The sequence below is a fragment of the Melanostigma gelatinosum genome (assembly GCF_949748355.1).
Source record: "Melanostigma gelatinosum genome assembly, chromosome: 19".
In the NCBI taxonomy this organism is placed as follows: Eukaryota; Metazoa; Chordata; class Actinopteri; order Perciformes; family Zoarcidae; genus Melanostigma; species Melanostigma gelatinosum.
The window spans coordinates 16,037,223-16,055,900 of NC_136652.1; the positions used below are offsets into that span (position 1 = coordinate 16,037,223).

The 18,678-nt window shown below is 41.6% G+C and overlaps 1 protein-coding gene across 2 annotated transcripts; it reads left to right on the forward strand.

The window, feature by feature from the left end:
• The first annotated feature begins 1,639 nt into the window (after positions 1–1,639).
• On the forward strand, positions 1,640–18,636 carry ptk2bb (protein tyrosine kinase 2 beta, b). 2 transcript variants are annotated; one of them, XM_079290539.1, is made up of 31 exons: positions 1,640–1,759; positions 5,795–6,024; positions 6,383–6,561; positions 6,665–6,752; positions 6,990–7,069; positions 7,344–7,406; positions 7,653–7,707; positions 7,833–7,973; positions 8,075–8,149; positions 8,787–8,888; positions 9,050–9,167; positions 9,335–9,374; positions 9,611–9,642; positions 9,769–9,813; positions 9,905–10,002; positions 10,400–10,481; positions 10,573–10,673; positions 10,881–10,996; positions 11,913–12,013; positions 12,249–12,338; positions 13,421–13,625; positions 13,814–13,922; positions 14,038–14,097; positions 14,182–14,307; positions 14,462–14,614; positions 14,852–14,887; positions 15,710–15,734; positions 15,841–15,875; positions 16,115–16,249; positions 16,398–16,478; positions 17,202–18,636. In XM_079290539.1, the coding sequence occupies exons 2-31, from the start codon at positions 5,830–5,832 to the stop codon at positions 17,415–17,417; spliced, it is 2,982 nt and encodes a 993-aa protein (XP_079146665.1). In that variant the 5' UTR covers positions 1,640–1,759; positions 5,795–5,829; the 3' UTR covers positions 17,418–18,636. The 2 variants fall into 2 exon arrangements, with proteins under 2 accessions (XP_079146665.1, XP_079146664.1); XM_079290538.1 differs by having other exon boundaries at positions 14,462–14,887.
• Positions 18,637–18,678: the final 42 nt, after the last annotated feature.

Consider the following 18,678-nt stretch of genomic DNA (forward strand, 5'->3'; position numbering starts at 1 on the left):
TGAGTGACTTAAAGATGACGCTCTAAAAATCAATGCATTTTACATGAAGATGACCCTTTTTTTAAGAACATGTTTCTTCCTATTCTGTTGAGAAGCCTGCATGTTTATTAACTACTATATCGCATTTCATTTACAAGTTACTTTTTGGGGACAGTTTATACCATTGGTCAAAAGTAACAAAGTACATTTACTCTTACTCATTTTTTAAGTACTGGTACTTTTCTTAAGTGTTTCCATTTTATGCTGCTTTCTTAATTCTGACAGCTGTAGTTACTGCTTACTCTGCAGAGTTACTTTCACTCACAAACCAAATCATACGACCAGTTAAAGGTGCATTACACGAGATTGGAAGCATTTCCATTGCCTCTCAGCGGCTCTCATTATGGCAACGGCTGAGACGGCGGCTTGCAGGCTTACAGTGCTAACAGCTAGAATCACCTATATCTTTACTTTGCAAATTGTTGTTTGATTCTTTATTAATCGTCTGAATTTGAAGTTACACTACCCAAAAGTATATATAAAATGGTTAAATTAGCTCGACCTCTATGAGCTACAACATTTAATTGCTGGTTACACATTGCATACACATGCAATTCAACAATATGGTGTATGATAATAGATAGAAAGGACATTGTGGTAATGATACTTCCCTCCCTTCAATAAGATACAAATGTAGGACATCAACTTGTAATGTATTACGATTAAACTATCAAATCGTGACTGTTATTTCAGTGAAGGATTTGAACATTAGGATACTTGTGTCTTCATACACTCAGTTGTACATCACAGCTGGTGGTTCTGTTGCAATGAGGCTAGAAACGTAAACAAAAGGGAGCCTTGCCTGCCAAATTTCAAAGTACAGCCTCGAATGGCTTGTATTCATACAAGAATATTCCCACAACAAAAACAAAACTTCGCAGTATTAACGCCAGGTTTAGTATCAATCTGGAACTTAGTCAGTCAATTTTATTTAGCTTTCCTCATTTTCTTTCTTTTCGCTTTGGATACCTTATGTCTTACCCTGTATTCTTGCTGTACATTCTGTTTCCTGAATAAAGTTTTATGAAAATATTTGTGACACACACACACACACATTTATTGTTATTTCCAATCCATCCATTAAATTATTTCTGAATCTACCTATGAAGTATAAAGGCAAGTAAGGCTTTTACAGTCGGATTACAAGTCCTTTCCTTTTTGTTTAGCTTGTAGCGCCATCTGCTGTTCAGGTCGTGTAATTACATCGTTATAACACCGAAAACAGTGAAGTGAAGACGCCAGAAAATAGGGACAACATTGTCGAAGGTAAGCTATAAATGAACGACCACATTTCAAATGAAATGCACACACAGTGTCGTATTCTTTCAAGGCAGGTTTAAATGAGCATGTAAAGTAATTATTGTGTTTATTAAAGTTCTTTCTGACTAAAAACTTAGTTACACGACGTATTTTTGCGACAAGCAAGGTTTGGAAATTCCCCAGTCCAAAACTTTTTTATGACACTCACAAAAAGTGCCATAAAACATCATTTTTTATCATTTTTTTTTTTGCAGGGGAAGGTCCGAGGCAGTCAGCCGCCATATTCCCAGTTTATAAGGTCCATGAAATAAGGAAGTGGGCCCACCTCACGGGAGACTTGCATAGGTGAGGGAGTGGCCACCTGCTCAGTGTGAGAGTCAAGCTGTCAGGCCCGGACTGTCCGCGAGGAATAACACCTTCTGTCAGGCTTTTATTCTTCGAGGAATCAAACCACAACCAGGTAAGACGCACCACGAATAGACGCGTAGTTTTATTCCAGCGGAGGGATTTACAACATCTGCCGTGGAGCGGTATTACAACTAACAGTGCTATGTGCCCACATTCATAGAGGTTAACGAAATAAACATATAGACCTGCATTCATACCTTTCCATGACCCTAAACCTTCAGGTTGCTTGTGGCTGTCAACATATTTTTTCTTTTTATCTTTGGGGGGACCATGTAATATGTCAAACCTGCCTTTGAAGCTTGTATAATTGCATTTTGTTCAAGGCAATGGTATTGATTACAATGGCTTAATGTGAAGAACTAGCTGCCATTTTCTCCCATAGAGAGAGAGAGAGAGAGAGAGGGAGAGGGAGGGAGAGCGAGAGAGCTTCATGTTCCTTATCAAAGCAAGTCTGTGCAGGTGAAGAAGCAGCCAGCCACATTCCAGTGCCTGGGGTCATGACGGTGCAGTGAGCAGACCCTCAGCACAGCACTGTTCAGAGTGCAGGCCTGTCTGCCTGTGTTGACAAGCGCCTGTACCAGGAAACCAGGCTTCACTCTACCTGCTGCTCTCACTCTGTCTTCATCCGTTCACACTGTTTAATTCAGGGCTTTGTCGATGTGTGTAACGGTTATGCAAGCGTCAGTTTCTTCTCTCAAAAACACCCTGTCTTTCTTTCCCCTTTTCTCAAATTACCTTTTGGAAAAGAAAATACGGTCTGATACAAAAACAAACAAACCGTAGGTAGCATGGGTGGAATGTGATTGAATGTGATTTCTGAGCATTTGCCACTGACAGTTTTCTTAGAATGCCCACAAGTACTATCTGATAACACTTCTTGATGGAATGGAGATTAATTCAGTCAGGTGAGCAAGTCATGACAGATTCTGGTGAAGGCAGTGTGTCTTCCATTATTTACTTATAGAGACACTCAAATGATCCTGTGTAGGAACTATACAGGCCCAACCCACACTGAATTATTGGATATAAAAAGAATTCAATAACAATATCTGCCTACAGTACTCATAAACAAGCAATCTTTCAGTTCAGATCCCTTTTGATTTTGTGTAAAATTGTGAACAAGATGCAAACTGAATGCAATTGACAAGTCAGCTTGTCATTGTTCTCTGTTGGACTAATTTAAAGTAATAAAGTCTTTAAAACAATTAGGAAAATAGTGTAGAGAGAGTGAGAGTGAGAGACAGAGACAGAGAGAGAGAGAGAGAGAGAGAGAGAGAGAGAGAGAGAGAGAGAGAGAGAGAGAGAGAGAGAACAACACAACCGTGTGGCTGGAAAGCTGGAAAAACTAGAGAGCTGTTAAAAGACACTCACAGGACAAAGGACTTCCTGGCCATCGGGGATTTTAGTTCGGGGCCTTTGTTGTTGACGAGACTGTCCTTGTAGACTATTGTCCAAAAATATTATCATGACTTCCGATACCTGAGTGAGCTCAGTGATGATTTCACACAAGATGAAATCCAGTGATCGCATTAAGAACAGAAGAGCCCGGTGCTTGGCATCATTTCAACATTCGCCTTTTTCGTGATCTTACTTTACGAAATACAAAAACCTTCTTTTATTTTTTGCAAAATAAGCCAAATATCTTAAAATACAAGCAAATGTACAAGCGCTTGGGATAAAACAGTAAAATATTAACAAAATGATGATTTAAATCCATTAATATCTGATTAAAGAGCATTTGATAGCAATTCTGTCTGAACATTTGTAGCAACCTGCGATGTATATCTGTCACTAGGCTGACTCACTGTTTCTTTCACGTGAGCCAAGGAATGTATTTGTACATCCACAGCGCCACGTACTTCAAATCCATGGATGGATGTTTTTCCCCCCCCGAGAATGAATCCTAAACTTACCCCTCCTCCATCCCCCCTTGTCAGGCCTCCCACACCCAGGTGATGGTGCAACATGCCGGCCACGCTGCACGCTTCATCTTCTCCCTCTTTCCCTTTCTCACCAATCGCACACACACACACACACACACACACACACACACACACACACACACACACACACACACACACACACACACACACACACACACACACACACACACAGCGCTGCTGGTGGAATTCATGGCCTCAGGCTAACAAAACACAACCTCGTCCAACAGCGGGGAACTAACACAGCTCAGCTCCGCCTCGCAGCAGACTGACAGCACGGAGCTCTCCATTTATGAGAAAACACGTTATGGCGCTTTTTTGACGGACGCTATTGTGAGGTGGGTCACTGATCTGCTCTCACTCTGTTTGCTGAGTCAACATGCCATCAGATGTTTGATTGACAGGGCAGAATATTAGTGTGATGATGGAGAGACTCATGTTTTGGGGGCTTAAGGTGGGAGCAGCTCTGGATGTATCTCCCTGATTTCTTTATTTGATGCATCAGTTGGTTGCTGCCCTTCTCTTTGCTACATGTAAGCTGAAGTTCAGTCAAAGTGTGTGCAGGCGTTCATCAGTATTAGTTGACCATTTCCAGGTGTGTAGTTGTGATTGCGTCTGTGTGCTCAGGTTTTTATGATGTGTAGTATGCGTCCGTCATCATGTTTGTTTAAAGCTAAGAGGTCCGAGAAGGATCTCTGGCTGGGGGGCATTTTTTTTGAGGTATTCATGTCTCAAAGAAATTTTTTGGACATTTTGGAAAAATGCTCATCTAATCTCAGAGTTCGATAAGAAGATTTGATACTACTCTCAATTCTGCCTGTCGGGTAAATATGTAGCTGGAGCTAGCAGCCTGTTAGCATAGCTTAGCACAAAGACTGGAAACAAGGGGAAACAGCTATAGCCTGGCTATGTCCAAAGGGAACTAAATAAATCCACCTAGCAGTCCCTTTATAGCAAACAAGCCGGAGTGTGAAGCAGGAAGTCACTGCGCTCGGCCCAGAGAAACCCCCCTTTGTACGTATTAAACAAACAAAGATACAGCTTATTCGATTTTGAGCTTTAGAGGGAGTAGGCAGATAAATATGAGGAATGAGTCCTAAAACCTTCCGCTTCCGGTGTCTCAAAGTCAATGTTGTTGTGTTTTCAATGTTGGTTTCTTTCAATGGCAAAGTGGTGGTAACGCGAAGTCATACGACAAACGTTTTACTTTGCATTTACGCTTGTAAAATCACAAAAGTGGTTTTCATTTGTGAAGGTTATGCTGAACAACACGTGTAAGTAGTGCTTATTTTCTGCAATAACACAAAATCCCATTGGCTTTTTGCGGAGGGGAACCAATGCGAAGCCAATTTCTGGGTTTAGCCGAGAAAAAAATGCATAAAGCCCGCAGCACTCTATTGTTACCTTTTAGGCAGAGCTGGCTGTTTCCAGTCTATACGCTCTAGCTTAACATTAAACAGACAGATATGATGTTCAATTCTTCTCAAAATGTCAAATGATTCCTTCAAGAAGGGCAGACGAGCTACTTCCCTGCAACACTGAGATGTTTTTCCACCTCAGACTCTTGCGAGTAGGACAAATCAACACAGGTTGCATAACGGCCCACAGCTAAGAAGTTACTCCACGAGTCGGTTAGTCATCATGCTGTTTGGTTTCGGACAGATTTAGGCGTCGTTTCGCTTTACGACACCGTCCTTGTCAGTCTGTAAACGGGTGGTTTTAACTTTAAACACTGCATATTCATTTTTGGAGTTTTCTTTGTGGATGAACGGTATACAAGGCTCCACACTGTCACCATTTTTTCCTACATGAATCACTCAAGCCCTCACTTGCAATCACAGTCGGGAAGGAATGTAATCAGCAGATCTCAGAATCAAATGATGTGAGTCATGGACACCACATGGCACAAGATCACAGCATGAATGTGAATGGTAGCATAGTAGTACTATGATGAAACAAGTCACAGAACAAGGTGTACTCTTTTTGTCAAAGAGAAAAACAGCACCTTATTATGTGAAACAGATTTGACTCTTCCTTGTTTCTAATTTGTCTACTTCAGGGTTGAAGATTGCAACCAGTTTAAGGACCCCTAACGCTTCACGACTCATTTAAAATCTGAATTGAACTTTTCTTTCCTTCGTCTAAAGGTTGATGATATGATGGTGCCGACCCACTCGTGAGAATGTATGAGGTGATGTCCGGTGACACCCTGTCCTGGAAGGTGGCCAGTCCGAGACAAAGCGTCACAAGCAGCTCCGAATCGCAATCCACTGGAGACGGAGGGCCAGTCAAGATCCTCAAAGTGTGCTTCTGCACCAACAACAACGTGGGCAAGAACTTCAAGCTGGTTAAATGTGACAGCTCCTGGCAAATTAGGGTGAGAGTAATCCCAAAAAAAAACATGGGGAAGGGAGGTAACGTGTCCGAAGACTGTGATGAAGATGGGAATGGTGTTTATCTGAGATGCTTTAGATTACAAATAAGATAGGAGGTGGTGTTTTGTATTTGAGCCAGACACCTGTTTTGATTGGCCCTTCCTTTATCAGTGTGCAAATAATCGTATCTTCTTTCCATGTACAACAACAGGCAAACATCACATTTTTTTTACTTTTACAGCTAATTTGTTCGCCCTTGCATAAATGATAAAGAAAGTATCAACCACATAGTGCAATAAAAAGAAAGGATCACTCGAAATTCATGATATTTAAAAGATATCCTCTTTCGGTCTCCTTCAGGCTATCATTCGGTCGATTCTGATCTGTGGTCGATTGGGGCCGAACATCGAACACGCAGGATGCTACGGTCTCCTGCTGAAGCACCTGAAGTCGGAAGAACTTCACTGGCTGCATCCAGATATGACTGTTGGGGAGGTGGAGCAACGCTACGAGAGCAATCACGTGGAAGCTGAGTGGAGGTACAGATCGATTACCGGGACGTTATCTGTTGTGCAGTGTTTTGATTTCAAAGTTTGGCTTTTGATAAACTTGCACACGCTTGTTTTCTTTTTCCCAATGCAGGTATGACCTTCGTATCCGATACGTTCCCGTCAATTTCTTGGAAAAATTCAAAGATGACAGATCTACGTTGGTGTTTTTTTACCAACAGGTAACAAGCTTCAGTGTGTTTTATTTGTTACGTGGTGTCAATAAGCATTGTAATGACGCTTTCCTTCACTGCTTTTGTGTTGATGAAGGTATACACAGATATATTGTATCAAACTAAAGAAGGTTATCAGTTCACAGGAAAGCAGTCTGTCATCACCACCTTTCAGCATTAAGTAGAATATGAAATACATGCTGTTGGCCAGTGTTGTCAATATAAATCTCTTTGATTTTGCTCCAGGTGCGGAGTGATTACATGCAGTATCATGCCTCTAAGGTCAGTGATGGGATGGCGCTGCAGCTCGGTTGTTTGGAGATCAGGTGAGTCACGGAGGTTTTCTCATTCTTTTGCTCTCAAAACGTCTGTTTTATTAAATGCGGTGATAACACCGATTTGATGGCGTTGGTTAAAGTTTTATTTGACAACTTGTCCATGTGTTACACAGCATGTACTGTGTTGAGTTTCATGTTCGTGATTTTGGGTTAATAATCGATGATGTCCAGATTATGGTCATAAAGTAACTTGTAGTTTCGGATGATGAACATTTGGTTGTGTAGAATGTATTAGCGGCTGAGATATGTTTTCTTGTTTCAGGAGGTTCTACAAAGACATGAATGCAAAAGGTCTGGAGAAGAAGTCCAACTTTGAGCTGCTAGAGTACGTTTTATTCATTTCATAACTTCACTTATTACTCTGCACGGATTGACAGTGAGCCTTGAATTCAAGAAACTCCTTTAAAGCCCCACTGGATAATGTTGCACACACCTTGTAGCAGCTTGACTACCATTTTTTTTTGTTTTATTCAAAGAGGACATTGAACATGCTATATTAATCTGGTAGCAATATATATATTTTCAAATTTTTATTCTTACTGTTTTCCTGAATTCTCCTTTACAAATGAAGAAAAGAGGTGGGCCTGGACCTCTTCTTTCCTCAACAGCTGATTAACAGCATGAAGGTGAACTATCCTTACTACGAAACCACAAATGTATTTTCTGTATTTATTACTGGGTGCTCAATCGCACCTTTATCAGAGTCTACATACAAGAATATTTTTTTTAAATTTCCCTGCTTGTGATCCAGTCAAGGCACCTACGGAAGTTGATCCAGCAAACGTTTCAACAGTACTCAACACTCAAGGAGGACGACTGCATGAACAAGTTTTTTGAGACCCTCAAAGAGGTCAGCAGCTACGATGAAGAGGTTTTCCCATGTGAACTAGTGGTGAGTAGCCCCCTGCATCCTGTGGTAGTCTTGGTGATATCCTAATCTGCTGTTGTTCAGATTAATATCACAAACATTTAACCACGCTCACTTGTCAACAGCAAGGTTGGAGTCTAGCAGTGGAGCTGGTCATCGGTGGGAGGGGGATTCGCCAACGCACGCAGAAGAATTCAGCGGTAAGCACCGTGAAGATGTCGGTATATCATATATTACATTGGTTTGTGTTGTATATCAAATCTATCGAGCTTAGCAGCAGCATTTTCTCTGCTCCACGTCGGCGACAGTCGTGGCCCGGAGGCATTATGTTTTTCGGGTTGTCTGTCCGTCCGTCCGGTCCATTCTCGTGATTGCATTGTCTCAGGGGCGGCTTGATAGAATTCCTTCAAATTTGGCACGACCGTCCTCTTGCACTCCAGCATGAACTGATTCGATCAAAGGTTGCAAAAACCTCACACAACAGTCTTTTGGGCCATAACTCAAGAATTCATGCGCTAATTAGGAAACGGGGGGGAAACGGCAAGCCTGGCTCTGTCCAAAGGAAACTAAATCCACTTACCAGCACCTCTCAAGCTCACGAATGAACTCCCGAAGTCGACACGCTGGTTGCTAACTGGCTGCTCTGAAAGTTGTATAAATGAATTAGTGGTCGTAGTATGAATTTATTCCTGCTGGATTTTTCAAGTCTAGACAAAAGAAACTTGTCTCTTGCCGTCAGTGGACGCCACGCCACTACAGTGTATCTAACACAGCTTGTAAAATTGAATCAGTCCCACCATAATTTAACTTATTGCATTCCTCTCTTTCGTGCCTCAGCCGGTTTTTCTAGCCGACTTCAAACAGATCAAGAAAATACAATGCTTATCTCAGAGCGATGGGAAGGCTCTCTTAGACCTCAACATAGAGGGGGCCAGACAAGTGAGTACCACAACACTATCTACTCATATAGTATTACTTTGTACAGTGTTACGATACAGAACAGCTAATACTAATACTAATTAAATACATTTACTCTTGAAAGTGTCTGCACAGGATATTTGACCCGTGCTTGCGTTGCCCTTCTGTCTTGTTTCTGATAGCGGCTGTCGATCAATGTGGCCACAGTCCCTATGGCAGAGAACATGATGGACCTTATTGATGGCTACTGCCGCTTGGAAAATGACACGGATGAAACTGTTATCTACCGACCGAACAAAGGTGCGTACGACTCAGACACTTCCCCTGTTGCAGCATCACCGTGGTTGAAGCAACACATATGTTGTTTGAAACTATGGAGCATCGTTGGATGCCTTAGAAGCGTTCTGAAAAACTTGTATTGTATTGTATAAAGTTAATTGAATTATCATGACTAATTTCTGCCCTAGATGCCAATGTGCAGAGTGCCCTACCTGAGATTCCCACAGAGTGAGTGGATGTTGGCTGTTTTAAACCTTTGGATGATTTGTGCCGTCTCTCGGCCTCAGTGTAGCTGCAGAGTTCAAGCTGTAGTAATTCCTTTTGGTTGTAATAAGAAGTGAAAAGTGAAGAGTTATTGATGAGAAAGGCTGTTTTATTGAATCATTCTGTCAGCGCTCTGAGGAGCAATAAGTTGAAAATTTACGAGCGGGGCTTTCTCTCATTCTGTGTTTTCTCTGGAGCAGAAGAGACACCAGCTCGGCCAGACACAGTATGGGTGAGCTGACAGTTTTCATAATTTCACATAAGCTCTATGTATAATGCAATACACAGCACCTCCGTTATATCATTATCTTACGCGAACAAGTTAGATGCATATTGACCTTTCTTTTATTGTTTTCAGGGTCGGATATCTATTGTGAGATTCTCGATGAAAGGCCGAGATCAGGTCCGTTCAAAGTTTGTATTGATGTTTTTGCAGCATGATGAGTGTGTGAACTGACTTTTGAACGTCAATACATTTAAATCTCTTTCTGTAGTTGTTAAGTACGGGATCGACCGGAGTGACATTGTTCTGGGCCGGATCCTTGGTGCGGGTTTTTTTGGGGAAGTCTACGATGGAGTTTACAAAAAAGATGTAAGTGCATGTCCCCAGTTGAATGATATCAAAACTAACAGCATAAAAGGATAAAAACAACAACTATATAACTGTCTATAAACTAACAACAGCCATTAATGATGGGAAGTTTTTGGAGAAATATAAAGTAATAAAATATTTGTGTTACCAGGAGTCACAATCGCTGCATAAAATATGTAATTATAGAATATAACACCTCATTAACTGCGCGTTGACTGGCATTACATTTGTAGTAGCGCTGCAACTAACAATTATTTTAATTGTCGGTTAATCTGCTGCTGCTGAAACTGCCTATCACAATTATCTAAAACCTAAATTAAGATCTTGAGAAGTCCAAAACCTCAAAGAATACCAGTTAACTGTCACATATGTCCTTTTCCGTTGTTGATTTTAACAGAGTGGCGAGAGGGTTAATGTGGCGGTGAAGACCTGCAAAGACTGTTCACCTGATGTGATGGAGAAGTTCATGAGTGAAGCAGGTAATCAGAAAGAAAATGGTCGATTATACGGATTTAAATGTGATAACAATAGCTCTGACAATTACTTTGTGAACTTTCTTGTGTTTGCCAGTAATTATGAAGAACCTCAATCATCAGCACATCGTCAAACTGATCGGAATCATAGAGGACGATCCTGTGTGGATAGTCATGGAGCTTTATCAGCATGGAGAGGTGAGTGGGACAATCTGAATTTGAATGCAGTCGTGCTGTATAACTTGAACTGACATCTTGGACAGTTCTGGCTCGAGTCGTAGCGTCGCAGCCAGATTCCTGCATCTCACCGTGACAGAAAGAAGAAGAAGAAGAAGTGTGACAAATGCTCTGCCTTTGAGTGCAGAATAAGTGAATTCCTGACTTCCTCAACTGTTGACGTTGCAGCTTGGGAACTACCTATCAGAGAACCAGAATACGATGACAAATATAACTCTGGTGCTGTACAGCCTGCAGATCTGCAAGGCTCTCGTCTACCTCGAAGGGGTCAACATGGTACACAGGTGAGAGGCTCCTTTTATTGTCATCCAGGAAGTGGAGATATATACGGCTGTTGTCTTTTTGTTTGTGACATAATAATCACGACCAATTTGTCAAATCAACTGACAAATCTTCTGTAAAGTGATGGACCCATGTTGTAATATATGCATGTAAAGCCGGGTCCCCTAAAACTTTCTGCAGAAAACCAAGGCCTCATGTTGAGAGAGTAACGATGATGTTGACAAAGTTGTCACTTCGACAACACTACGAATTCACGGTGACCAGCTAATCCACACTGAATTTGTATGAAGTGATAATGTCTGTGCTGAAACTCGCGTGATTTTCTCAGGCAGGAGCGTGTGATGAATGAGGTCCTTTGTTACTGTCGTAGGAGAAGAGGCACAACCTGTAATGTTCTGTGCCCATCATGCCGAGTCACAGCATGTTCTCATCTTGTTATTTGCGGCACAGTGTTGATTCACAGGGATGGTGAGGAAAAAAGGCAAGTTGGCGGTCCCATCGATAGATATAGTTCGTGAAAAAGCTAAAACAGCATCCAAATGTAAATATAAGGTGATGAGAAAGGAACTTGACATATTTTACACGAAGACACACCTTCACAGAAAGTTGACTGAAAAGCATGTTTCTGCGGAATGTTATCAATCAGGTTTCAGGCAGCAAAAGCAGCCACTCTGGATTCAATCCCCTGTGAAGAGACACACAGACAAAGGAAATTACTTTCTGGGTGGAAAATGCAGAGATTCCTTTTGTATTACTTTCTGCTGCAATTGAGGCGGCAGAGCATAGTTGTCAAATTCAGGTCAACCAGAGAGGAGGGCGGGGCCACAGACTTTGCTTGTATAATCTACATTTGTTTCATCTCCATCTGTTCATAAAAAGCCGAACTTTTCTTTCTGTGTTATTCGTGTTTTGTCTCAGAGACATTGCTGTGCGGAACATCTTAGTCGCCAGTCCAGACTGCGTGAAGCTCGGAGACTTCGGTCTGTCGAGATACATTGAGGACGAAGAATACTACAAAGGTAAGGGATGCTTTTAGGAAGCTGATTTGACTGTTGCACTTTATATTCTTGGACACCTAATTGTTTAAATTGTACTGCATAAAACACATATATACTGTATCCTTGCCAGAATAGACAGACGAGTAAAGATGGAACAGAAAATAACGTAGTTGCCACGTTTGGAAAATGCACTTTTTTTATGTCCCTGTTCGAAAATGTTGACCACATAATAACGACGTCTCCCATTTCTTTGCAGCGTCTGTTACTCGGTTGCCAATCAAGTGGATGGCTCCAGAATCCATCAATTTCAGACGTTTCACCACCGCCAGTGATGTCTGGATGTTTGGTGAGCTTGTGACACCAAACATCTGAATAATAACGAAATAAAACACAACAGCTCAGGAAGCCAGCCTCACTCAAAAGGCACTGCTGGTTTTATGAGCTGGTAAAGATGACTTGAACTGATACAGAGACTCGTGCAGGCAAACAGGGATGATGGACTGAACAACCACTTTATAAACATTTGTATATAGACCATGTACAGGGTTTCCTAATTACACGACTGAGTTGTAAAGTTACATCTCTACCTGTCTTAACCAAATTAGCACCATCTTGTGGTCCACTTCATAGCCACGCTGTGATCTGGTGCATTTCATACCAATATCTATTTATACATTTAAATGAAACCGTTCACAATCATAATCTTAGATCTAGCTCCTCATGTCTGTTACTATTATTTCGATTTCAGACACAAAAATAGAAAATCTGCATATTTTGACCTTTGATGATTTGTTCAAACACCCTCTTCTTCTTGAGAGCGGTAAAAAGCAAACAAGGCATAAGAACCTGAATGACACTCTTTATTCATATGCCCGGTGCAATAGTACTGCCTTATGTCCTCCCCTAAAGCAAAGTATGTTCAATGTTTTCAAGACATAGAAAAAGTGAACCGCCATAAACAAAGTGGCAATCTGAATATATTGCTTTTCAACCTGGAAGTACACATAGATTAAATGCCACACAGTCAGGTAGATCTCAGATATTGTCTTATTGAACAAGTTTATTTTATTAAATAAGTGTCATGCACTTAAGAGTGATTCATTCTGTGGATTATCTTTGATTCAGCACAATGCTGTTTGAAGAAAAAGGTTATTATATAATTCTGTATGGTTAATAACAATATGCATGTAATAATATGGTCTTATAATAAAAAGGTTAATATAGTCTGTGTGTGGTCCTCTGTTTATTCACCATCACAATTAAATTGAGCTTTCTTAATATAGTATTCGTGGTAAAAAAGCTGTTCCTTGCCTCGCCGTTGGCCCTCGTGACATCATGCTGCTCTCTTTCGTTCCCCTCTGAACAATGCGTCCCGGTAAGCGTGTGTCTAAGAACCTTCTGTTTCTCTGTGTTTGCGCTGCTCCGTAGCTGTATGTATGTGGGAGATAATGAGTTGTGGACAGCAGCCGTTCTTCTGGCTCGAGAACAGAGACGTCATCAACCAACTTGAGCAGGGCATCAGGCTGCCCAAGCCAGACAACTGCCCTCCTGCCCTCTACTCACTCATGACCCGCTGCTGGTCCTACGATCCCAGAGAGAGACCCAGCTTCACCGAGCTGGTGGTGAAGATCAGGTACGTCTTTATTCAATATTTTTTTTAAAAGCTCCAGTTACTCTGTGGTATATCGTAGCCTTTGTAAAGATGAAAATTGTTTTAATTTGAATCAATCCGCCTACCTGCAATAAAACAACCCATTAGATATGTTTTTGTTCCTCTCTTAAGACATCATATAAAGTAACTTGTTGTCCAAAATCTGTCAGTGATGTCCACAAGATGGAGGAGGAGCAGGAAGTGGAGAGAGAGAGGGACAGAGCGCGCTCCACCAAAATCTTCGACACCAAGTTCAACTTCAACGAACCTCCTCCCAAGGTACGGATCTCAGCCACTGATTTCACAAAAGGACTGCACATTATTCAAATGAAATGTTACACCTGAAATGTTCGTGCTTGTTTTTTTTACACATATTTTGAACAATTCACTGTAGCCTTCAAGAATGAAACCAGGGCGGTTCGGGAACACGCTCAGTATTGGTCTACACATTCAGGTACTGTAGCGCACCCCAGGTGATCTGTAACCTCCAAGATGACGGACTTCTAAACTATATTCAGTGATTTGTGTGTCTGTGCAGCTGAACGAGGCTCTGTGTGCCAGCTCACCCGACCTGGCCAGACCATCTGAATACCAGTCCCCCGTCGACTCCATGCACACTATTGGGTTGCCAGCCATCAGGTCCCCTCGGCGTCGCAGCATAGGGGTAAGAAAGACTCTTGCCTGTGTGTCACTTTTCCGACATTAGAAGTCACGTGTTCTAACGTCGATGAAGCTGGAGTTCATAATGAACGCATTATTAAGAGACCCCAAAAAAAGGCGTTGTGTGTTGTTAATCCATTATCCTCCACCGACTACAGGAGGGCGAGTTTTTCCGAGTGGAAGCAAACAGCAGGGAGGAAGCCACGCTCCGGTGGCAGAAGGAGAGACGGCACATGCAGAGCACTCTCCGCCGGCAAAAAGAGCAGATGATGGAGGATGAAAAGTGGCTGGAGAAGGAGGAGAGACTCCTGGTGGGAAACAGAGCATCATTAACTTGTGTCAACCCCCTCTCTGTGTCTCTGTGTCCCCCCACTCTGTTGAACGTGGCCCTGGAGGCTACGTGGAACGAGGCATCGTTAAACAACACCAACCCACTTGTCCGCTCTCGACGCCCTGTTAGGCTTAAATTGAATGTTCCCCTGATAACAGTTCCAGAGAGCGGGTTCATGACCATATTGTATAAAATGAACCTGCCTGTTCTTTTACAGGACCCCATGGGACCAGAAGACGCTGCCGGCCCAGCGGTAGGTGTACTCTGATGCAAACTGTGATTTTAGAGTCACTGTTACCAAATGCTTTCTGGCAATGTGTCTCGCATTTCTGGGCCCAGTTTGTTTTCTTTGGCAACATATTCTTCTTCCCATTAGTGAGCAAACAGTCAGCATGATGCCACACAACATGTAGCTTGTGTAGTCTTCGTGATATTTCAAGCGGAGTGCAATGATGACAAAAACAGCCTAGGCATTAATAGTATATCTTAAAATATTTTTTTTTTATCCTCAAATACACATTACATGCGCACTAATGTCTATTGCTGGGGTGGCAAAACTATGGCCTGCGGGCCAACTGTGGCCCGCCGATCATTTTTTGAAGTGGTCCTAGATTATGGCTTGTGCATATTTCTAATAAATTGCTTTAAATTAATTTGTACATTACACATCCTAGTTTAAACACGAGGTGTCGACTACATTTAGTGAAACTATTTCTGTCTCTTGGCACAGAAACCAATAAATTACCATTTCTGATGATTTGATTTACAGAGTTACATTTGCGTCGTCGTTATCTTTTAAATGGGCATTTTAAGCCATTAACAGAAACCAATATTTGGCAATATCTGCCTGTGTTAACTTTATTTATTTACATATTCACACATGACATTTGAACTGTAATATAGTTTAAAAATATTGAAGGAATTTAAATTATATTGAAGGGCAGCAGATACAGAAATCCTTTTTTTAATATGTGAGCACACCAGTAAATGACTGTAATGTCAAACATTTTATTGTTTTGTAGTGTTGAAACATTTTCTAGTCCTCCTGAGATTCTTCTTTTTCTATTCTCTTTAGTCCCCTGAAGGTGACGCAGAACACTGTAAGTGCTTAGAAGACATTTACATTTCATTTTGAGTCATTCTGGGCACTTTCATCTCTCTCTAAACCCTCCTGACTTTCATTTCTCTCATCTTTCTGCCATGCAGCACCTCCAGAGAAGCCCCCAAGGCTCACAGCACAGGTAATTTACATATTGTTAAATCTTTTTTCGCCCACTGACAAGACTATTTAATTGTATTAGCTTTGATTTTTAGAGAAAGATAATTCATTATGACTTATGGAGTCATTTCAAGTAAAATCACCCTTCAGTTGAAGGGAAATTGATGACACCATGCATTGAAATAGGGCCCAGTGATCCTTTGTGTAAGGAAACAGGATGAAAATTTGTATCATTGAAACACATTATTCTCTCCGACTAAGCCTGCGCCCACAGCTGAGCTGGACCGCTCAGACGACAAGGTGTACCAATACGTCATGGACCTGGTCAAAGTTGTTGTCCAACTCAAGAACGACATCATAGAGGTGCCACCGGAGAAATACATCACCATTGTCCAGGTACGCCGGGACACATCCCTGTTTTTCACTTCAGTTTTCACGTTTGTTGCTACATTAGAAGCAAACTGAAGGTGTATGTCTTGTAATGGAAAACAAGCTTGTTGGGTCATCCAGCTGATTCATGTCTTGCATTGATCTCTGCCCACAGTCTGTTGGCATGGCTTTACGAGATCTGATTCGCAGTGTGGATGACATACTGCCCACCTTACACGAGTCGGTCAGGACTGAGGTACAGTATATTTTCTGCAGCCTGTTTGCCATCTTTTCTCATCTCCTTCCTGTCTTTATTGATTTTTTTTTTCTCCCAAGAAACAAAAAGCGACATCACTCTTCTTCAAACTCAAAGCAGCAAAGAGGAAATGAGCATTTTGTGGCCTGAGGACACCCACAAATCCATAGCTTTCACATTAGAGCAGTTTGAGCAAAGCCATGTTTATTCATTCATCAAGAGTTCAGATATTTTTCATTTTACGAATTTCTTGCTTTCTTGAAACAACAACGTACGTAAAGGACCATATATGTGCAGAATGTATGGACAAAATAACAAGAACAGTTGACAGTATAATGCAGTTGAGTTGAATTAACACATCCCTGTAGGAATTGTAGGAAACGTACATACGCTTCACAAAGGTAGTGCCCTATTTATTTGCATCACAAAATATTGTACAGGTGTGTTCATAGGCCTTTTATGCAGCAGGCATCTTTAATTGTCATCGTAGGAAAAGCACAGGTGTTGTTAATGACATTAACGACGGCTCTGTTATATTCAAGTGTCCCAATACGCTGTGACAGTGAGCCAGCATGCTCAATACCAGGACCCCGAAACTGGGATTCAGCAATCAGTCATTTTTTATCATTTTCACCTGTGCTTTTCCAACTGTGACACGGCCAAATGTCCTCCATGAAAAAGGCCAACAGTGCCATCTATTGTGTTTGTTCACCGTCCCCACAGATCGAGGGCACCCAGAAGCTGCTGAACAACGACATGGCGGAGCTGATCAGCAAAATGCGGCTGGCCCAGCAGAATTCCATCACCACTTTGAAGGAGGAGTGTAAGAAACAGATGCTGGCTGCAGCACACAATCTGGCTATGGACAGTAAGAACATGTTAGATGCTGTGGACCAAGCCAGAGTCAGGGCCAACTTAGCCAAGCCAGTGGCCCCCTAGTGGACTGTAAGTTCTCCCATTCGAGCTAACGATTCACATCTGTCAGTCGGAAATAACATTTGCACAAAGTTGAGCTTTTTTGTTGTGATCAAACTGCTTAAATTAAGGCTTTGTCAATCCTCACCATACCTGTAAATGTGTGTTGTTAAAGCTGGAGTGGTGAAGCTTTGTCTCCCCCTTCTGGCAATGAGAGTTACACTGTCAGCGCTGCGTATGATGCATGCCTGCAGGTGAGCTTACCGGATCTCCCCCGGCTCCAGGAGTGTCTGTCCTCGGCATCGATCGGTTTGTTTTATTTACTTAAATTCTTCCTCCACATTTACACTTTTTTTTTTTTATCTGGGGATTCACTACAGAAACTTCTTGGCCACTTCTTAGGATTTCCCGCCATAATATCAGTCATGCTCCTAACTAATGCCCCATCTTTACTCCATCTTTATCGTCACTCCCAACCCTTTTTTGCTTCCTTTTGCTGGTTGATGTGAAAACGCATCATCGGTGGGCCAGAAAGTCCGTGTTTCCCTGGTGGCGATAGACTCAATCGACAGAACGCTGCAGGTGTGAGTAGTTTTTGTTGGCCAACCCCAGAACTTAGCATCTTGTTCACTCGACAAAGAATCAATGGGATTTTTCCATTGGAAAGGTTATGATACTTACACGTTCGCTAACCTTAAGCTGTGAATGGACTACACCACGGTCGCATGGACAACTTGGAAAAAAGTGTATGTGCTTATCAAGGTAGCATGTATGCTAACAATGATGGTCGTTTGGCATCACATTTACGATGCCTTCATTTCAGACAAACTTCATTAAATGTTGACCGTTCTCATTTGTGATTGGTGAGTAATTGACTTAATTATCTGCTCAGAAATTTCATTTTCCTTGTAAATATAAAATGTGTCAAAAACAATCGTTTTTTACAGCAGAGATAAACAAAACAATTGCAAAATAATGTGATCGTGACCCGAGTGAAATGTTAAGATGATTAAACCAAATAGTTTGAAAGCCGGTCTACTTTTTTAAAAGTGTTTTATATATACAGTAGATATCTCAAGTTTGACTGTGACGCATTATATTAAAATTATAAGATGACGAGAACAATTTGGATAATAGATTGTCAGAAAAGTGACAGGCACTCTTGAGAGGAGAAAGCTTTTTGTACAATGTCCATTACTAGCACGTAAATCACGTGATGTAAAAATAAATGATGTATACTACTGCACATGCCTGTTCATTGAAACACTTGGTGAATATTTAAATC